The 22582-nt window shown below is 40.6% G+C and overlaps 2 protein-coding genes across 2 annotated transcripts in view; one reads left to right on the top strand and one right to left on the bottom strand.

Moving 5' to 3' along the window:
* LOC147904084 (uncharacterized) overlaps nt 1–4679 on the bottom strand; it is a 37954-nt gene extending 33275 nt beyond the window's left edge. The window contains exon 1 of the mRNA XM_087372385.1: nt 4571–4679. Within this exon, the coding sequence (XP_087228511.1) occupies nt 4571–4679 (109 nt within the window). The remainder of the gene's footprint in view (nt 1–4570) is intronic.
* A 117-nt stretch (nt 4680–4796) lies between these two features.
* On the top strand, nt 4797–6357 carry LOC147904083 (uncharacterized). The gene is made up of 6 exons (XM_087372384.1): nt 4797–4893; nt 5093–5187; nt 5313–5427; nt 5653–5777; nt 5891–6010; nt 6226–6357. The coding sequence occupies exons 1-6, from the start codon at nt 4797–4799 to the stop codon at nt 6355–6357; spliced, it is 684 nt and encodes a 227-aa protein (XP_087228510.1).
* Nucleotides 6358–22582: the final 16225 nt, after the last annotated feature.

Genomic DNA, 22582 nt, shown 5'->3' with positions numbered 1-22582 from the left:
CACACATGGAAGAGGATGCCGTCATGCAAATAAAGCAAAATCTCAAATTCTAGTGCCTACAAGAAAGAATCACATATATATAATTTACTAGGTACACCCAATTATGTCTACCACAATGGAGGGTAATATCACCAAAAAGTCAAAGATCAAAGAATCAAAATGCATCCAACTTGTGTGCATATACTATGCACCCATATGAGCAAATTTGGCTGAAAAGAATATGCCAACCTACAATGAAAAAACAATGGCAAACCCAATGCCAATAAGAGCCAAATGCCTCAAGCATAAACATTGTCCATACTATGCGTGCATCAACTACAATGTGTCAAAGCTATCCCTCAGCATAAAATAGCATATATCTACTAAACGTGCAATAATAAAGAAACCTACAAGGCTATTTGGTCCTATCGGCATAGCCAACAAGGATCACAATACATCCAAATGTCTTGTAAAGCATCCACTGTAACCCAATGCACACCACAAATGAGGGCACATGGCTCAAAATGCAACTAGAGTTATTTGCATAAGGTATGCTCAAATTCATGGTCTTAAGGCAATGACTGCTACTAAAAGTAAAACCTGAGATGCCTCAAAAGCATTGCAATATTTGCATACACAACATCAATGACATGACTTGCACTTTCCATGGCTAAAATAATACTTCAAAAATCACTCTGGATGTGAAGTAAACCCATGTCAAAGCTTGCGATTAATCTGTCAATAAAAACTTAGAAGCCTAAGGTTTAATTTAAAAATGCCACATGCCAAAAATTCAAAGGTTTGAACCTTTGAATGAATTTTTGTCAGAGAAACAGACGATGATTCATGTCTCAGAGAGACATAACTTCTCCAAATCTCCATGAAATCATGTAAAAGCTAACAAATAAGGGCTTTTAGGCCTCTAAAATGTAGTGGAACTGACATTGGAAACCGTGGTCCCAATCATCGGATCCAAGACAGATTAAAAAATTTTTTAGCAAACCAATCTATTTGTACACATCATCGGAGTGTGAATGATGAGCAACACAAAAGTTTTGGACCTCCTGAGTCTACCGAAACTAACAGATCTATGAATGTTTGCTTCAAACTTGAGTTTCAACACACCGGCAGAAAAACATTGAAGCAGAGACAGTGAGTCAGAAATCCAATGAAAATGATCCAAAATTGAAGAATGAAGGGGTTAATAGGGGAATCATGGACAAAAGTCTTTTTTTCTCCAAAACCACATGTAGGCTTGCAGAAAACCATTCGTATAATTCTAGAAACCACTTGTAGGATTCTATAAGGTTCCAATACCACTTGGGCGGCTCAAACAAGCACCCACAAGCTGCTCCATCCTCCCATAGAACTGTAGGAGCAACGGATTCTAGGCTCCAGCAGGCACATGCATGGGCTCACATCTAGACCACCCACAAGCATTAGATAGACCACCTGGGCTCTAATACCAATTGAGAGTTCTCTCAACGGAAGTAGAACGGAAGAGGGTGAGAGAGAGGGAGAGCCAGAAGAGAACCACACAAGTTTTGGTCGGTGCAAAACACCCTAATTTTCTATGTCATCCATATATTTAAGTATGTGTTTGAGTATTGTATATAACTAGGGTTAAGGCACAGTGACCTTTAACCCCCACAGTGGCATTCATGAAGGTCGCTCATTTTTACTTTACAATTTGTTTATAGAAATTGGATGTTGATAGATATTTTCATGTGAAGGTTCCGACTTGAGGAGCCATAACAAGCATGCTGCTCTTTGGCACTACTCTCAATCAATCCAAATCAAGTGAATGAGAGAGTGAGTCCTGCAAGAATTGTTACAAGCATGTAAAGGTCTTGGAATGGAAGAGCTCTATCCTTTGCAATGCCAGTTAGAGTGTGGGTTTCAGGATCATAAATGAAATGCTGCTCTTTGGCACTATTGTGGGATCAATCCGAACCAAGTGAATAGAGTGAGTCCTAAAGAATTGTTACAAGCACATAAAAGTCTTGGATTAGAATTGCTCTATCTTTTGCAATGCCACTTAGAGCATGGGTTTTGGGAAAGTTTGCATTGGTGGGAAGATATAGCATAATGGGTGGACATCTAGAAAAGGCTATGGTGAAATAAATCACCTTCTAAATGCTCCTTGGATTGTTTTAAAAGAATATTGCTCTCTTGAGTCATCCATGATGCCGATTTCTATGCACATTGCAACACATGGGTTACTCAGCTAGTTTGATTTATTTGACAATGTTTTGCTACTTGCAACCATTGTCTTGATCTTCTTTTTTAAGTAGACTCTTTGAATCAATCTCATTCACATTGGCCAAATAGCTGGAATAAAAGCCACTGACGAACAACCTAGAAGGATTGTAAGAGATGATGCATTTTTTCTTAAAAAATATTACAAAAGTGAATGAATAGCAATAGTACCATAAATTAAGTTTACAATTGAGAATCCAACTCAAGTGCTCTCTACAGCGTTGACAAATGTGCTATGAAATTATAGTAAAATGGTCAATATAGCCTGGTGCCATTATGTGAATATTTGTATATGAATAACTTCTACAAGGCATAACTTGTTTTCTCTTTAAGTTAGAGAAATGCAAACAACTTGGTGTTTAAATTAACCTACATATTCTAAACCTTCATTTATGATAAAAATATTACAATTTCCCTAAAATTCTCTCCAAAAGATGCCTAAGGATTTGTTTAGACTACACAATCTAAAACATTATCTGATTATTAAGGGCCATGGAGTCACTAAACTGGTAGGTGAATGGGGGAAATAGAAAAGAGAAAAGTGGTGATGAGATGGATCCAATCCTGGGATGGGATTCAATCGTTATTAAAAGTCAAGCAATTTCTTCTCTCTTTACTTGGAGGAAGAAAACAATTCCTTATCTTGGGGGGTGCTTTTAAGTGATAAGTCAAACACTATAAGAATGCAACGTCATCATCTTCAAGTAGAGAAAAGTGTGTTATCAAGCGTTGACTCGAACAAAACAACGCAATACAAAAGTCCATGTAAAGGCTTTGGGAGGAAGGAAGAACTAAGACATGTTGAGGGGGCACATGGGGAATGGCATCATGATCCACCTGAGGGATGCGTCAAAAGAAAGGAGCTAGGACAGTTAGTTGACTTAAGAGTAAAAGCCTTAATTGAAGGGTCTTTGCACCCCGTTGAGGCCATCATGCGGAAGTACCCACCACCTTCGAGTGGGCTACAAATTCCGAGCTTCGCTAGGAGATTTGTATGTGGCAGCTGCAGGCGAAGACAGGCTTGGGAAGTTGTGGTGGCACAGCAACAAATCGCCTTGTTCTTGTGATAGCTTCCTTTGCAGTCGCTGACGGTGCTCTTTGAGCATTCGAGTCCTTTGCTCCTTAATTTGGACATCCAATCTCACCACTAGTCTGAATAAACTATCTCTGCACATTAGTGAATTTCTAGAAGCACAGTAGCTACCAAAAGCTTCAGCCAACTACATTCCTATAGTTATAATATGGAAGACTGGGTCTTGAACTCCACCCATGACGATGATAGGATGCTACCTCACAGGCACTAGCCAAATTGTCCCAGATCAGAAGCGCACTTAAGAGGTTAGTCGGTCTTACAGAGAGCCTACGGTTTCTCATGTCAACTTTATATGCATGGTTTAGAAATGGTTACTGATTATATTGCCGATGGACTGTTGTTTTACATATAACATCTTTCCATTTTGATCTGCATTCTCCTGATTTCGACACGGGATCTCTCTGTGATTTGCGTGCATTTGTAGAGCTGGGGGTCTTGCACTGGAAGATAGATGCGGATAATTGGAAGTTCGATTCTGCTCTCCAAAGGATAAAGGAAGATCATGGCTACGTTCACTTGGTAAAACTAAATGCTAGAAGTGTTAACATTTTGTTGAGAGAAATCATTGATGATGTTGCGTTAACATTTTGTTGAGACAAATAGTAATGATGTTGTGAGTGGTGAGAGGAGTTGGAAATGGGGCTCTCGAGAAGAAAAAAGAGGGGATGTTGATATCAAGCTAAGGATGTGGAAGAAACTTGAACTCCAAAGATAAAATACTAGAATGAAAGTGTTGGAGGGATAGGTTATAAGACTTACTTAAAGGGGAGGTTATTTTGATTGAAGAGGAGAGCTAGAAAGATCTCATAGAGTAAGAGAGGGATTTGTTTTTTTGATGATAATGTAGCGTGTTCACGAGTTGAGCAGGAAAAGTCTCCAATACAAAGTCTTAACATAATTTAACATGATCGCTATACATGAGGACATAAAGTTTCTAGACCTCCAAAAATGCCGGTCCGCAAAACAAAACAGAAATTGACCTCCGGAAAAGTCCACCCCTGAAAATGATTAGGTTCAAATAATAAGCTTTCGTATGACTCACGAGGAGTGGAGAACAAGTTTATAGGAGCACATGGGAAGATGCAAAGTTGTTACATCCGAGGGATGTGCCAAAAGGAGCTACAGCAATTCGTTGACTTTCAGGCGAAAAGCCATGCTTGAAGGGGCTTGGGCAGGAGCCCTAATTTGAAGGCTATCATGCGAACAGGGCTGAATTGCCCACCAGCTCGAGTTAGCTACAAATTCGAAGCCTCGCTACTACAGTTGGCACAGCAACAAATCGCCTGGTGTCTCTTCCCAAAACCTCTAAAGTCTCACAGCACCGTCGCTCATCCAGCAATTCTAGCATTCTTGCTCTCTTTAGATATACTCTGCATGTACAACCTCTGCGCATAGTGTTGAATTACATCGGCATTTTTGGAAGGACACTAGCTGCCACTTCAAACTCTTGTATTTTCATTTATACATGGAAGCCTGGGTCTTGAACTCCACAGATGATGATAATCGGAGGCTACCTCAACGACACGTGCCGAATCGTCCCATCTCAGAAGCGCACTTAAGAGGTGAGTTCGGCATAACTGCAAGAGAGGCCCAGTGTATGTAAGCGTCACAATCTAACGTATATCCGAAAAGATAGGCTAGTACGTGCACGTGGTGCTTGCACCGCAGTTACACGCAGAAGATCTGACGATTTTGATCCCCATTCTGTTCGCTTCAACAACGAATTTCTCCCCTCAAATCTTGATTTGCCTAACCTTGTAGAACTGGGAGTCTTGCACTGGAAGATAGATGCAGACAATTGGCACTGTGATCGTGCTCTTCAAAGGATACAGGACGAACACGGCTATGTTCACTTGGTACGCTTAAAGGCCAAAGTGCCTTATAATCTTTCATGGAAAAAAGAAGAAGCCTTATAATGCTTTGTTTTTGCCGGTAAGTACTGAAGCACAGTTCTTACCATACAGAGGATTTTCTCGTGTAGGAGACGAGAACGTTGGCGCCGGGGCTGATCGAAAATTTTGAAGAACAAATGGATCGTTTCTTCCAGGAGCACTTGCATCCTTACGATGAGAGCCGACTTATTCTCGACGGCAGCGGTAATGTTCCTTCTATGACGATGCATGCTCTGTAATTCTAACAGATCCCCTTGCTGGCAACGCATAAAAAACAGTTCATCCGGCTGTCCACTCTGACGCTTCCCCTAATATGTTGAGTTCCGGTTCTTGTCAAGGGTGGTATCAGATACTTACTGTTAACTTCAATTTCCAAGTCTGACAAGAAACTGTGAGACTAATAGCATAAAGGATATCTTCCTGCTGTAGGTTACTGGGACATTCGAGATTACGATGGAAACTGGATACGATTTGCCGTGAGCAAAGGGGACATGGTTACTCTGCCACCAGGAATGTACCATCGCTTTACGCTCGACACCAACAACTACATCAAAGTAATCTCATACAGTCTTCTATTATCTGATACTCTCTGGGCTTCTGAACTTCCAATTATTTACTTCACCGTAAGGAGAAATATTCCTGATCGTGGTGACATGAATGATTACAGGCATTGCTCTTATTCACTAAGAGTCCCGCCAGGATGGATCTGCTAAAACCGGATGCCGACAACGTGGAGGCCAGGTATACTAGTACTAGATTACGCTTCGCCGTAAAGACACAATTTGAAGTTTGCACTGCTTGATGTGTCTTAACAGTCCTATTCAATTCTCAGGAAAGCGTACGTCCGCGAGGTGTTGAACAACCTGGTGTGCAGATCAGAGTCCGGTGTCATACTGCCATGACCCATGACGACTCCCGCTCCTACAACGGCTTGTGATTCCTTCCGTTGTTGGTAGTGAAGCTTCGTGAATGGCAGCTACACAATTGTATGAGTTCTTTTAGGTGGCGTACAATGTTGTGAATGTTCTTACACAAACACATGCTGTACAAATGGATGCAGTAGTCGCTTCAGGCGACGTCTCCGGATGCATCTTTTCCAGCATGCTTGCTGATGTAATTTTCCCAGCATGCTGATGTACTACTGCATACGAGATTTCAGATGCATTTTTTCCAGCATGTAACAAACATGAGTGATAGCTTGGACATTTGTATATTCATGATACCACATGCTTAAACGATGCAGATATTTTCTACAAAAGCTATGACTTGGTGATGGGTTGGTGATCTCACATCAGAATTGTCGGCACATGTTCCATTCCTGTCCGTCTTAATTTTCTATCTCGATACGATTCTAGGATTTCTAATTTTGTCAACTATAAGAAAGGCATAATCCTTGTTGGCTTTCACATTTCGTGGATCTCTAACGCTTCGTCCTTCAAAATCAAGGTCGAAATTGCAAAGAAAAATAGAAAAATGAAATACAAAGGATGAATCAAAATTGCTTTACAATCTGTTTTGGAGACTTGTATGGAGCTCAATCTCGGATCTTCTCTCTTTTTCTTGCTTGCCCTACAATATTTTGGATTTTCAACCTTATATATGTTGGAACTTGATCTCAACTTATTCTGGGAAGTTGTAGATCTTAATCTTAGCTTTCTAACAAAAAAAAGCGCTTTCCAATCCGAGTTTTGGATCAAAATCAGTTATGATAAAAATAGTAACTACTGCTTTTTTAAAGATATGACGTGCTCTTCTCCATTTTTCACCTTCTTCCTTGCCTTCTCATCTTATTCACTCCATTCTTGGCTCATTCGAAACATAGTGACACTCTTTAGTTCCTTCCAAAAAAAATTTATCCATTCAATACCAAACGAATCACTCCTTCCAAGGCTAATTCCTTCATCTAAGCCATCCTTGACTCCTTTAGGACCTGCAAAGTCTTGACATAAACTTCCCTCTAAAATATCAAAATAAGATATTCTAAAGACTTTTTGTGACATGCATTTTCAAATAATTTATATGAAAAAATATGAAACGTCACAATCGCACATTCTTTGCTTAGAGTTTAAAAGAAGGAAATTAAGCAAGCAATGAATCTAAATCTACCCAACTAGCCTCTTCTATAGGTCAATATACATTATAGTTAACCAAACTTCTACTATTGTTATATTCCTAAGTTACTTGGTTTGCCTATCCAAAACAAGTTTGCAAAACATGAGAAGGATTAGCAATATAACTTTTCAACAAAGTCACATGAAAAACAGGATGTACTTTGATATTCCCATGCTATTCATGTTAGAGTAGCATGGAGACAAGATGGAGAGAGCCAGATGATGAAAAGGGACTAAGTTTATTCATGAGAGACATGCCCAATATATAGGCACAAGTTACATCCAATAGTGACAGCATATGTGAGCTTAGTAGAGCATCTAGATCCATAAATCTCTCAATCGGGTCCATGATTTTCTCAATCACACCTACTCTAGCACACCTACTCTCACACACTCCTAGCATAGGACTCCTAGCCCTTAGGCACACACTCATACATCAATTTGTCCTTCATTCCCCCCCACAAATTGATGACCTCATCCCTTAGCAGTAGTACATGGGATGCTCCATGGCTTGCCCACCATCATGTGGCAACACACATGGCCCCAACCTATGACTCACTCCTAGGATTCTTGGTTTATAACTGGGAGATTGACAATGACTATGTATGGAAATCCCCATGGGTCCAGCAAGGTAAAACTCAAACAGAAGACTAATTACAATCATTGAAGGGGGACATCCTAGGGTAGAGAACCCTTATTGACCACACACACAAACAAAATCTACTTTGAAGATGTGGGGAAATTCCCCCCTTTGATGGCATATCTTGTCCTTTTCCTCCTTCTCTTTCAAGCTACCATATTGTGAGGTGGCATTGTCATTGGCAAGGTTCTTGGTGTAGTCCTTCTTGTAATCCTTTGCCCTTTGATCTTTCTTGCATCCGTCTTCTTCATAAAAGAATCACTAGCTAGTATAGCTAGTATATCACCATTGAGGCACATAATGTCTTCCTTGATCTTCAAATCTATGCTCATCAAATCACTACTCAAGTGAAGCACATAACCTTTCACCATTATGCTCTCAACGGAAGCAAGAACGGAAGAGAAAGAGAGAGACACAGAGAGCCACACAAGTTTTGGTGGGTGCAGAACACCCTAATCTTCTTTTTCATTCATTTATATATTTGTTTGAGTATTGTACATAACCGGGGTAAAGACACAGTGACCTTTAACCCCCACAACCTCCCACTTACAGGACAATGCGCCTTTAAGGGATAACAACCAGTGAGCATACTATCCAATGCCCATCAATACATGACAATACTCAAACCGCTAACTAGGTAGACTCTTCATCAGCATATCTGCAGGGTTATCATCTGTATGAACCTTGACAAGCTCTATGCGCTTGTCCCCAAGTACCTCCCTAATGAAATGGTACCTGACCTCAATGTGTTTGGTCTTTGCATGAAAGACCGGATATTTCCTTAGTCTCCACATCAAAATTCATCTTTTGAGCCTGAAGCTGGCTGAAAATAATATTGAATTCATTCAAGTGAGAAGCAATGGAGACCCCTTCCTTCATCTGTAGCTCAAACAACCTCCTCATGAGATAAAATTTATTAGAGGCAGTTTCCTTCTCATAAGTGGCACACAGTTTCTTCCACAAATCTTCTGTAGTCTGCTCATTTACTACTGTGAAATAAACTGACTCTACAAGATGCAGTCTAATAGTAGACTTTGCTAATGCATCCAACTTATTCCAATCATCCTCAAACATATTTGCAGGCTTAGCTTCAATCCTCGCCAAGGGTTTAATCTGCTTCTTTTGAATAAGCACATCCCTTATCTATTCTTTCCACAAAGAAAAGTTTCTCCCGTCAAACTTTTTAATGCTAAAAGCCTCATTTTCAGACATGGAAGAGGATGCCATGATGCAAATGAAGCAAAAATCCCAAATGCTAGTGCCTACAAGAGAGAATCACACCAAATACCAGGTGCACCCAAATGTGTATGCCACAATAGAGTGAAATATCACCAAAACTCATGTCTCAAAGCATCTACCTCATGTGCATATACTATGGATCCATATGAACAAATCTGGCCCAAAAGAAAATGCCAACTGCAATGGCAATCCACAATGCCAATAAGTGCCAAATGACTCAAGCATAAACACTGTCCACTCGAGCTGTCCCTCAGCATAAAATAGCATCCATCTGCAAAGCATCCATAAAAATAGCATCCCACAAGGCAATTTGGGCCTATCAGTCCATCCAATAAGGACCGCAATGCATCCAAATGGCCTATAAATCATCCACTGCAACCCAATGCACACCATGAATGAGCGCACACTACTCAAACTGCAACCAGAGTGATCTGCATAAGGTATGCTCAAGAAATCATGGTCCCACGGTAATGACCGCTATTGAAAATAGAACTTGAGATGCCTCAAAACATGGGTGCCATTGCATAATCGGACTCAGCAAGAAAATCTGCAAATATCTCTCTTCTGCTGGAACTCCAAAATCCCAACCGATGAGTGAGAAATGGGAGTCAACATTATCCACTACCATGTGGCATAAATCTAAGGTTCCAAGATAGATTAGCTTGGATTCATAAAGAGAATCTTGAGATAGTGCAAAAGTGCTTGATTGATATTACTTCAAATGAACCTCCCTTTTATAGGTGAGGGTACTTACATCCATTTGCTTGCTCACGTGGGATATCTCCTCCATGCCATGTGGCATTCTTCCCTTTACGCATACCTTTGCTCTACATGTGCTCCTGGCACCACAACTCTCAACACCTCCCCTTGGTGCCATAGTCCTTTGGCTCCTGCAAGGTGGTTAGATGTGAGTTACAAGAACAAATCCTCCCCTGGGTGCCTACATGGCTACTCTCAGGTGGTCAGGTTTGATTTACAAAATATAGGCAAGGTTGGCAAGGTTTTTGTTTCTCAATACATTCCATTGATATCACCTTTTGGCTCATGGCTTGATGATGACTCCATGTAGTTGACTTGCTGGTTCTTCAATCTACAATCTTCTTCCTTGTATCCCATCTTCTTGCAATGGTGACACTTTGGTTTGTTCTTCAATCTACAATCACTTTGATAGTGACCCATCCTTCCACAATGGTAACACTTTGTTGATGTTTTACTGAATAGTGCTTGTTCTTCATTATAGCTATTGCATGTTGATGTCGATGTCGATGACGATGCCTTCAACTCTCTTTCTTTTTCGAGAAGAGAGGATACACATTCTTCAAACTTTGGATTTGGCAAATTCTTCAAAGTGGTTGTCAATGCACTATACTTTGTAGGCATGCTTTTAAGGAGAATTGCAAGTGCATCTTTCTCTCCTATTTTTGCATTTATGCCCTCTAGTTGAGTCATAATGCTTTTGATTTTGTTGACAAATTGCTCCATGGATTCATTGAAGCCCATGTGCATACCATAGCATTCAATCTTAAGATGGATTTCTTGGTTTTTGGCTTTTGCACCAAACACTGTGTTCAACTCATCCCATGCATCCTTGGCATGATCCTTAGAGTCTATATGATGAATTAGGTTTGGACCTAAGTGCAATCCAATGAGTAATAGTGTTGCTTCATCTTTTTCCTTTCAAGCATCATTTTGTGCAGTGGGTATGTCTTCTTTTATAGTCTTCCAAAGCTTTTGGTACATAAGGAGATATCTCATTTGTGTAGACCATGTGTGAAATCCATCCCCGGTGAATTTCTCAACAGTTGGGGTGCAGATTGCCATTGCAAAGGTCTTACCAATTGATGATACTTTCAAATCTGGAAGTGTCTAATTGCATACAGAAAATCTGAGTTGATAGGTGCATAGAGCTCAAAAAATTGGTTATTTTTCCTTTTTGGAGCGTGTGCAAATTCCTCCTGGATTGCAAGTTACATCTTGTCGAAGTTTTTGTGAAGAAAAGGCCTTTGATGATGTGGCATAGGAATTCACATGCTGAATTCCATACTATGCTTAGCAAGGTACTATGTGCTTAGGTGGCACTATGGTGACCTATTACCCCAGTTTAGTTAACCCACAGTTACTTAAACTGTACCAAGTCCAACTAACCTGAACAATTAACTTAACCGCAATTAAAAAGTTACCACCTTATCTGCCATGTGGCATTTTGTGGTGAGACCTTGGAGAACATACATCATTGGAAAATTTGTGGGATATCTCCTCCATGTCATGTGGCAGCTTTCCCTTTACTCATACTTTGCTCTACATGTGCTCATGGCACCACAACTCTCAACACATTTAGACTTGGCTGAAGCCGTTGATGTAAGTGTAAATGCTCTCTATTGAATTTTTTTCATGTCAAACTTGGACATGAATATATGAGCTTCAAACTTGATGTACATGCTCTTATACTTTTATTCTCTCAAAGGATCAAACATGTATTAAAAGGAACAAAAATTTGTCATTGGGAAAAATTATCTTTAATGGTCGGTATGGGAAAAAACACTCTCTATAAAACATCATTATAGGAAACTGTCTCAGTGTCACTATATAATGACCATTCACAAGTCCAGGAAGTGTCGCTATATAGCCACTCTCTTTAAAGGTTGCTATATAGCGACACTTGTCTAAAGTCACTATATAGTGAGACTTAACGAGTCCCTCTTTGATTACCGATGATTAGCGATGCACGCGCTAAAAGTTGGTGCTTAAGCATCAGAAGAGTACCCGTGTGTAGTAGTGATATATGTATGTCTAATGACCGATGTGTCCATGCATATATGTAGGACTTAAAAAACAAGGGTACCATGCTTGTTCTATTTTTGGCCCTAGTTTAAATGCATGACACTCCAAACATATGAGGAAGATGGTTTATGAAGTTCATGCTCAACATCTTCCGCTTGATCATCCTGCAAATGAAGGTCAACTTGATCCACGACCTGTCCATAGGAAGGAAAGCTCGAGGGGGTCACTCATCATATGTAACCCTATCACGTGAGTTCAACAGAAGGATATTCTTTATTTCCAAAATTTATAGAAATAAATATACATAAGGGACTATTTAAAATAGTTTTGGAAAAAATTTACAGATTTGTATAAAAAAGGGGTACATTTTATTAATGAAAAAATTTACAGATAACGGATTTTAAATATAGGCCTTGAATGCACGTGATATAGAGGGTTTATACATAGTGACCCCCCTGAGAAGGAAAGTGATTAGATCCAGGATTGGAGAGCTAATAGTGAGGAGCAATGTCCAAGTATGCACCGATTATCTACCTTTCACGAGCTTCCATATTGGGGCAAGTTACAAATCAATCACCTCTTGGATCCCATACATATCTTCAAGACTTTGGGGGCTTCTATTTGGGCACACTTGGTTGGTGACAAAGACACAAGGGGAATGCGAGAAAACTTACTCGATATGGGTAGGATGCCTCACTTTTGGCCCCAAGAGCATGTGCATACAACTCAAGAGCATGGTTCTACAACTTAGGAGGGTGGTGCAGGAACCCAAGTGCATCCTCCATGAAATTTTCTCCCAAAGGCACAATGGATTCTTTCGAAGATAGAGGAGGCAAGGGTCAAGGCGGATATTACATCTTTTTGGACACCTATGGGACACAGGTGTTACCTGAGGGGAGCATTTATAAGGGACAATAAGCTTAGTGGCCTCAAGTCCCATGATTGGCATAAGGTATTATAGGTATTCTACATTTTAGCTTGAAAGAAGAGTATATCGAACTAAGATTTTGATGCTTTCGTGTAATTAACTTATACAAATGTGACACATCGTTGTCCCTCCTTTGTTGCTTGGACAGTTTGGGGGTAGTTTATCCTCCCAATTATAGTGAGAGGATGCTTTTCAAAAGATGTTAGAACCATTATCTACAAGATCAGTGGCATTGTTAGGTATGCTTACTATCATATCATCTTCATTATATTTCATACAATTTCAAATCATGGAAATAAAATATTGATTCTTACAAGTGCATGTGGAATAGGTGGATCTCGCAAAAAAATATCTTTGTATCGAGCATCGAGGGCACTAAGGTGGACTTCATTGAAGCTGTGTGCCTGCTTGTTGAGAAGCACTTTCGCTCAAGCATTATGATGACTTAGGTGCACTTGCTTGTACACGTAGTTGATGAGGTCACCATTGTAGGAACCGTTCATAGTCATTGGATGTTTTTCCTTGAATGGTTTGGGAAAACCTTGAATGGATTTGTAAGGCAAAGATCTAGACCTGAAGTAAGTAGGGATGGTTTGTGCAAGAGTCATTAGTATACATCACAGAGTTTCTTGCATCCATGGATCTCGATATGCCACATGCTTGGAACATCAAGGACAATGATCATGTCATTGTAGAGGTTACCCAAGGTAAAGGGGTTGAAAGAAAGATGATCGATTTAGAGCAAAGAAAGAAATTCAATAAGTTTTGTGTCCTCAATAGTCTCGAGTTGCAAAGATGTGTGGACACCCCAAGAACTAATCTTCTTAGTCTTCCTAGAGACTCTAAGCCAGCCCCTAGGCCACGATTCTTGACTATATGTGATAGGCGACAACTATCATGTAGGCAAACCTAATGCTGCATAAGTAAATGTGATAAGCAAGGCATGTTGGGTAGACGATGTTGATGGTGTAGCACTATGAAAACCCGATGCTAGACAATAGACTCAAGCTAAGGTAATCCAAGAAAGTATAAGACTCAGAAAGCTCTCTAGTTCATCTGGACTTATGGAGGCTACCAAGGCCTTAGGACTCATGAGGCCATGGCCTCCCCTAAAGCTCTTGCACTGCTTTGAGGGTGAGGACGTGCGATGTGAATCCATGCTAAACAAATAAAACACAAGCCCAAAGAAAAAGAGAGTAAGAGAGTAGGAGAACAGAGGAAAAGAGTAGTAGGAGAGGAGAACAAAATACAGGGAAAGATTAAGGGAAGAGAGGAAAACTTGGAGAAAGAGTACGAGAAGAGAGGAAAAGAGTAGGAGAAGAGAGGGAAAGAGAGGGAAAGAGTAAGAGAAAGAGAGGAAAAGAGTAGGAGAAAATAGGGAAAGAGAGGAAAAGAGAGGGAAAGAGTAAGAAAAGAGGAAAAGAGTAGGAGAAGAGAGGAAAAGATAGGCGTGTAAGAAAACAATACAACGTCTGTGCTCCACAGATAACAGGATCTCGTATGCAAGAGAGAAAAGCAGATAGTATGGAGAATCAAAAATTTGATTACTATAAAACTGATACAATAGATGGCACTGCCTCCCAGCCGTGCGCTCCTGTGTGAGAAGCTTCGATGGCATGCTGGAAATAGTAGAGGACAGAGGCTGGATGCTAAGGAATCACGGTTGCTATAGCCAGTGATGATAATGGGCTTCACGGGCTTGCTCTTATATAGCTACCACTCATAGTCGGTTAGACCCAATTGGGTGACCGACCCAATCCGCCCAAAATGGACGACTATCGGCCCGAAATAGGCCACCGACCACATGATAGAATCGTGGTGCAAAATAGAGCAACTAACCTACGGTCTACCTAAGGAAATGCTCCGTCTACCCTCAGTGTGGTCAGTCATGGATGTCTTCTTGCACTTGCATGTAACCTAGTTGGCAATGTGCCAACTCTATCTGAAGTCGTCCAGCCATCAGGCCACACATGGCCCCCATCTCATATCCAAACCAGGACCTACCGGATAATTGAGCTACTCCAATGCCTTCTCCTCATATGGGGAGCTTACAAGTAGAGTTCTCTGGTTCCTGCATAGTTACACGAGAGTGGAGCATTGATATCTAACACCCCCCCTCAATGTCCACCCACAAGTGAACTTACTTTTTCGGCCTAATGCCAAGTCGATGAAGATGCTATGAAGATATTGGGAGAGAAGGAAGGAGTCTCACTTGCGGCTTTCTCACATACACAATGGGGGAATACACACAAAGGTGGAGGCTAAAAACAGTTTTCCTCTTCTTAGTTGTGAAAGCCAAAAGAACTCTAGTACAAAGAAATAGAAGAACCCTATATGTGGGTCTCAACAAAACTCAGCTAACTAAGGTGGCATACTAACTGAGCCACGAACTATAGTACATAAGGATAGTTATCATCCAGCTATTATTCATGGGCGGTGTACCAACCGCATCTGTAGCTAACAAGTCAGTGACATAAATGCACAATGGTCACCCTGGCATATCACGAGTGGAGCTCGATATCTCAACACTCCCCCTCGAGCTCAATCCTAATTCCTGCACACCAAGCAGGTCTCTAAACTTGTGCAGCTTCTCTGTGCCCAATGCCTTCGTGAATATGTCAGCTACCTGATCCTCTATGCTGACATAAACTAGATCAATAAGACCTAGTAAAACCTTCTCATAGTGATAATGCACCTCAATGTGCTTTGTTCTAGCATGATAGATTGGGTTATTTGCCAAGTGTATACTACTCATGTTGTCACAATAAATGACAACTGGCCCATCTATTCTTGTCTTTAGGCAAAGGCACCAATTCCCATGTAGCATTTGCTTCCAAGGCATCCATTTCTTCATCCATGGCTTTCTCCCATTTTTCTTTTCCCATGGCTTGCTCAAAAGAAGTGGGTTCTGGTTCCTGTCTCACTTTGACCATATAGGCATAGTGAATAGCTGTAAATCCATCATATTTCAGCCGATCCATAGGATACTTGACTCTGGTAGACCTATGCAAAAAAGGCTCACTACCATGTGCTCTCAAAACATCCCTAGTCTTCCTTACTCTAGGTGTAACAATAGAAGGAATACCCAACTCATCATCAATGCTCTGTTCTGAGCCACTGGATTTACCATCCACATAAGAGTGACCTACATTCACATCAAATATGGGCTGATCTACCTTCTCTTTTCCTCTTCGTGATACCTGCATACCACTATCTACATTGCTTTAAGAAGATTCTACTGATCTCAATTTGCTTGTCCATGGTGACGTATGTGAACCACTGCTAGAGGACACCGTAGGTCCACTAATATTTTGTGATTGTTGCTATGAATTCTGTGCAACATTACCATTTTGTGCATCTACATCATCAATCACATTTACTAGTTTATACCAGCTACTCATCTCATCAAAAACAATGTCTCTACTCACTGTAAACTCATGAGTAGAAGGGTTATAGCATCTATACCCTTTTTGCTGCAGAGAATAACCAATAAAGATGCACTTCTCAGCTTTTGGATCCAACTTGGACCTCAACTCATCTGGCACATGAACATAGGCTATGCAACCAAAAATTTTCAAATGAGAAATATCTGGTTTCCTACCAGTATACATCTCCTCTAGCGTCATGCCATGTATTGCTGTAGTGGGAGTCCTGTTCATTATGTAAACTACTGTAGCAACTGCTTCAGCCCAATAATAATCTGGTAGGTCTTTTTCATTTAGCATGGCCCGAGATACCTCTCCAATATGCCTATTTTTCCTTTCTGCAATTCCATTTTATTGTGGGGTATGACTGCATGAATATTGCTACTTTATGCCATGCTCCTGCAGAAACCTTGCAAACTCATTTGAGAGGTACTCTCCCCCTCCATCTGACCTTAGGCATTTTATTTGCAGGCCTGTTTCTTTTTCAGCCATAGATTTAAAAGCTTTGAAATGCTCAAACACTTCACTTTTCTTTTTCATAAAATGCACCCAAACTTTTTTGCTGTAGTCATCAATAAAAGTGACAAAATAATGACAACCTCCAATAGATGCAGCTTTAGTAGTCCACACATCAGAGTGGATTAATTCCAATGGTTTCTTACTCTCTTGAACATGTCTAGGAAATGGTTTCCTTGCCTGTTTTCCAAATTGACAGGATTCACATACCTTATGCATTTCTGCAACCTTGAATTTAGGCAATACTGCAACAATATTTTGGGCCTGCATTGATTTAAGTCATTGTACATTAACATGACCAATGCGTTCATGCCAGATATCAATATCTACAACTACATCAGTCCCATGTGCAAACATTTCTACACTCAACTCAGGCATGTCTACATCCAACGTAAACATCCTGCCCTTCTTCTTTCCTTTTGCTATCAAGCGACCATTATTTTTCATATCCTCAACAAAGCATCCATGAGGATTAAATCTGACCTGCAAGCCCTGCTCAACCATTTAACCAATAGAAACCAGGTTCTTGGTGATATTCGGCACATGAAATACATCAGATAGATATTTCTTTTTCCCATCCTACATAGACAAAGGAATTTTACCAATCTGCACAATAGGATGTGCAGTATCATCACCAGTCTCCACAAATCCTGGTCTTTCCATTTTCCTTGCATCTTGCATCCATTTTGCATGACCTGCCATGTGGTTTGATGCACTTGAGTCAACATACCACACATCATTACTTTCTTCTGCACTTGTCATAGAATTCGTCATGTGCTGCACCATAAACAAATGCTCATTTCTGTCATCACCCTGTCTACTAGAGGATGTATAATTGCCTTGCTACAATTTTCCATTCATAATGTCATTCTGCTTTTTGTAGCAGTCTTTAGCCATATGACCCTTTTTACCATAATAGTAGCATTCAACATTGTTGTTTGCATTTTGGCCTCTCTGCCATCCACCACGACCTCTTTGGCTCCCCTTGCCTCTAGAGTTACCACGTCCTCCTCCAAAGGACTAGTTTTCTTGAGTTTGCTACATATTCTAATTTCTACACGGCCTCCAGATCAGCCTCCTCTATCTCTACCTCTACCTCTTCCAACATTTGAGTAGAAGACAGTTTCTTTTGAGGTTCCTCCTGAAGAAGATGTACCACCATTTCTCTGCTCTTCAAAAATTAGAAGAGCAAATAACTCCTCAAAATTAAGAAAATTTTCACGGACGGAAATGGATGTCCGGAACTGTGCATAATCCTTTCCTAGACCATTCAAGGTCACAGAAACTAGATCATCATCTTCCACTGGTGAACCAATGGAAGCAAGTGCATCTACAATTTTCTTCACCTTCATGTGGTAGTCATTGAGGCTCATATTTTCTCTCTACACATTGTGCAACTCATGCTTGAGCTGCATTTTCCTGGCTTTCGTATTTGTGCTATACATTTTTGCCAAAGTATCCCATGCCTCCTTTGGCGTACTTGCATCCTGAATGTGCACAATCATAGAATCTGAAATACTGATAGATAGTCAGTACATAACTTTTCTAGCTCTCTCATGCCATCCTTTAAATGCCTACATTTCCTGTTGATTGGGAACATTAGGAAGAACTGGTTCTTCTTCATATCCTGTAATGAACTCCCAATAGCCTTTTCCCATAAGGAAATTTGTCATTCTAAACTTCCATGCTTGGAAGTTGTTCTTGTCAAGCTTTTCAGTGACAATCTATGAAAGAGAATTAGACGCCATTAAAGAACACTGCAAAATATTCTTTCACTGCAAAAAACACAGCTTCTGCCTCACACACGGGCAAATCTGCAAAACTGACGATAGTGGTATTTGACCACACAGTCACTTCCTAGTGACGATTTTGCATCAACAGGTAGTAAGGATGATTCTATAATTCCCAGTATCTCTGTGCACAGGAATATGATGCAATTTATGTAGCAACTTTTCACTGACCTGCAGAGCAATGGTCGCACAGCAGAAACATGGCCTTTTTGTCAGTGCTTGCGGAGAACTTCCGCCTCCAAAATGGGCCCGGAAATGTCACCAAGGGCTTCACCCTCTCCCGTAGCATATATTGCCCTCTTGCCACACCACGAAGGGCGTCTCAATCTGAGACAATGCACTCTTGCACTTTCCGGCTGTGCTACTTGCAGAGATTTGCTCCCAAACTCGAAAAAGGAAAGGAACACTAGTCCTCTTACCAAACACCGTGAACTTGGTTTGCTTTCTTGAGCTCCTTACCATGAATCAGGCTCTGATACCATGTGAAGATAGTGGGAGAGAAGGAAGGAGTCTCACTTGCGGCTTTCTCACGTACACAATGGGGGAATACACACAAAGGTCGAGGCTGAAAATAGTTTTCCTCTTCTTAGTTGTGAAAGCCAAAAGAACTCTAGTACAAAGAAATAGAAGAACTCTATATGTGGGTCTCAACCAAACTCAGCTAACTAAGGTGGCATACTAACTGAGCCACGAACTAGAGTACATAAGGATAGCTATCATCCAGCTATTATTCATGGGCGGTGTACCAATCGCATCTGCAGCTAACAAGTCGGTGACACAAATGCACGATGGTCACCCTATCATATCACAAATGGAGCTCGATATATCAAAAGATGCCTCTCCAGCAAGTCTCTTCCAAGAGCCTTCGTGAAGATGTCCGCAGCATTCTCTATAGTCAGACAATACACCAAGTCGACCTCTCCATCCACGATGAGCTCATGTACAAAGTGATATTGAATCTCAATGTGTTTTCTGCAAGCGTGGAACACCAGGTTCTTTGCAATTGCCATGCAACTATGATTGTCACATGATAACTCTGTAGGCTTTTTATGCACTGCACCCATGTCCCCTTAAATCCTCCTCAACTACACTACCTCACAAGAAGTAAAACATGCTGATTTGTACTCAGCCTCAGTAGAAGAAAGAGCAACTATGGGTTGCTTCTAGCTGACCCATGACACAACTCCAGATCCAAGTGAGAAATAGTAACCTGTCACTAATCTCCTACTGTCCACGTCTCTTGCCCAATTTGAGTCACAGAATCCGGTCAAGATGTTGCCCTTGGTATAGGTGATGCCATAATCAAGTGTTGATGTATTTCAGCACCTGCATCCCTACCCTCCAATGGTTCTCCCGGGGCTTATTGGAAAACCTGCTTAGTACACCAGTCGCAAAACTAATGTCCCGCCGCATGTTTCACAAGTAAATCAAACTACCCACAAGCCTTTTGTACTTTGCTTCATCCACCAGTGGTGATGAATCCTCATTTGAGAGCTTCACGTCAACCTCCATAGGGGTGCCAACTGTTTTGCACTTAGCCATGCCAAATGCCTTTAGTATCTCTTCAGCATACTTCAGCTGTGAGATGAAGATCTGTTTTGGCTCTTGCCAAACTTCAATCCCCAAACAGAAATGCATTAGTCCGAGGTCTGTCATTTCAAACTCTCTTCCTAGCAAATGCTTTGTCTGTGAGATCTTCTCTTCATGGTTCTTTGTTATGACAAGGCCGTCCACATAAAGGACCATCATCATACACCTGCCTCCTTCTCTGAAGATATACAAATTTTCATCAGATGGGCTCCTCCGAAACCCATTTTGCAGAAAGTAGGCATCAATCCACTGGTACCACACTCGTGGGGCCTATTTTAGCCCGTAGAGTGCCTTGTTTAGTTTACAGACTTTACCTTTTGAACCGAGGATCACAAAACTTGGTGGTTGTTCCACGTATACCTCCTCCTTGAGATCTCCATTCAGAAAGGTAGATTTTACATCCATCTGAAACATGGGCCAACTTCCCTGGGCTGCTAAAGCCAAAACACTACGAATTGTGGTTAGTCAAGCTATCGGAGCAAAAGTATCCTAATAATCAAAACCATCTACCTTGCGAATCCTTTTGCAATGAGCCGAGCCTTGTACTTATCCAACGTGCCATCGGACGTACTTGGTCTTGTACACCCACTTGGTGCTGATGACCTTGCATTTTGGTGGTCGATCCATAAGGTCCCAAATGTTGTTCTTCATTATGGAGCCATACTCCAACTGCATAGTCTCCATCCACACGGGTTCTGCAGCATGGATCACCTCTGTCATAAAGCATAGTTGACCAAGTGTTCCTATGCCCTTCTTTGCTCCTCTAATCTCTTAGACCCAGTGGTGTTCGGATGGTTCCTCGTCAATGGTTGGAGGTTCTCTACTGTCCAAAAGCTACTTTAAACACCTATTTCATTAATTTTGGACTAGTGCACTGTCCAAATTCGTTTTGTGAGATAATTTCGGATAAAGCATTTCAAAAAAAGAGGCTCTTATAAAACAAAACTATGAGTCAAAAAGTAAGATTTTAAAAAAGTAAATTAGAAAAAATGACGTGACATGTTATTAAAACTAGAGTACATTAAAAAAAGAGGACTTCATGTTGTTAAAAGAGACAAAAAGTAAGATTTTAAAAAATCAAACTAGAAAAAAAACTAGAGTACATTTAAAAAACTAGAGTACATTAAAAAAAAAGCATGACACATTTGTACAAGAAGTAGATCATATAACTCAAAGCCATATGGTGTTAAAAAACACCTTCCATTAGCTCAGCCTAGAAGATGTCATCTTTGTCTCTTACAGTTACTTTAGAAAACACATAAGTCTATGGAATTAAATTTCACAGTTACTTTAAATTTCTATGGAATTAAATTTCCATCACTTGACTATTAAGTCATTAGAGAGAGCATATGTCCTTGAAAGTGCCTACTATGGCATTGGCTTCATGAAAACAAGCAGACTTTAAACTTGGAGGCCATGCGTAACCAGGGCTGGCATCGCAAATCTCCACACAGACTCTCCTCACAACTTGTTTCGAATCTTCTGCCGACTTGTAAGCATTCAACAACTCTTCTTTTCTCTCTTGGCTTTCCTCATCTTCACCATTTTTTTTAATACAGCTTCTAGCCACCGCCATATCCTATACGAAAATTTAACTCGTTCGCATAAGAAGTACGTGATTAAAAGACAGCAAAAAAGAAAGCTAAGGATATTCACCTCTTCTGCAGAGTTCAAATCAAGCAGCCATGTGCATAACATATCCTCCTCGAATGATTTTCCCTTCATTGGTCCATACAAAAGAGATCTAAGACAGAATTTGAGTTCAGTAACTGCAGTTGGCTAGTAAGTAGTCATTGTCTTAGAGGGAAAGTGGGAGAAGGAGAGTGAGGGAGCAATAGCGAGGGATGCATAGTGAGCTGCCCCTCCTTCAAGAGTGATAGAAAGTGAGGAAAGACGTAAAGTGAAAGATGAATACAAGTTAATCAGAAGGACTAGGATGTAAGAAATAAGAGAGTGTTTGTGGAAGGACTACGATGTAAGATTACAAGTGCACTAAGGCACGATGTGTTCGCTATGATAAGGATAAGGGTTGGAATAAAGTGACAGAAGCATTGGAAATGCTCTACTTTAAGTGAGTGGAGACTGTCCAACTGAATAAAATTTTGCAGAGCATTGGGAATGCTGTACTTTAAGTGAGTGGAGCATTGGGAATTGATACTTTGCCATGAAATATATTACAAATATTACATCATCACATATTCATATCAAAATTCTCATCACAGAAGGTCATATTTCCTAATAATCACATCATCACACATTCATATCATAAAACTGTGTGCATGAAATAAATATATAAATATCATGACTAAATGCCACTTAAGTAATAAGTTAGAAATTGG

Source organism: Dipteris shenzhenensis, chromosome 3, assembly GCF_047967505.1.
Source record: "Dipteris shenzhenensis isolate YYH24624 ecotype China chromosome 3, Dip_SZ_1.0, whole genome shotgun sequence".
Lineage (NCBI taxonomy): Eukaryota > Viridiplantae > Streptophyta > Polypodiopsida > Gleicheniales > Dipteridaceae > Dipteris > Dipteris shenzhenensis.
The sequence above is the reverse complement of the archived record's forward strand: the minus strand, read 5'-3'. Positions and strand labels throughout refer to the sequence as shown.

Coding starts and splice junctions, on each gene's coding strand:
- LOC147904083 (XM_087372384.1), top strand. CDS start 4,797: ATGGAAGCCTGGGTCTTGAACTCCACAGATGATGATAATCGGAGGCTA. Junction 4,894..5,092: donor CTCAGAAGCGCACTTAAGAG/GTGAGTTCGGCA, acceptor CTAACCTTGTAG/AACTGGGAGTCTTGCACTGG. Junction 5,188..5,312: donor AACACGGCTATGTTCACTTG/GTACGCTTAAAG, acceptor TTTCTCGTGTAG/GAGACGAGAACGTTGGCGCC.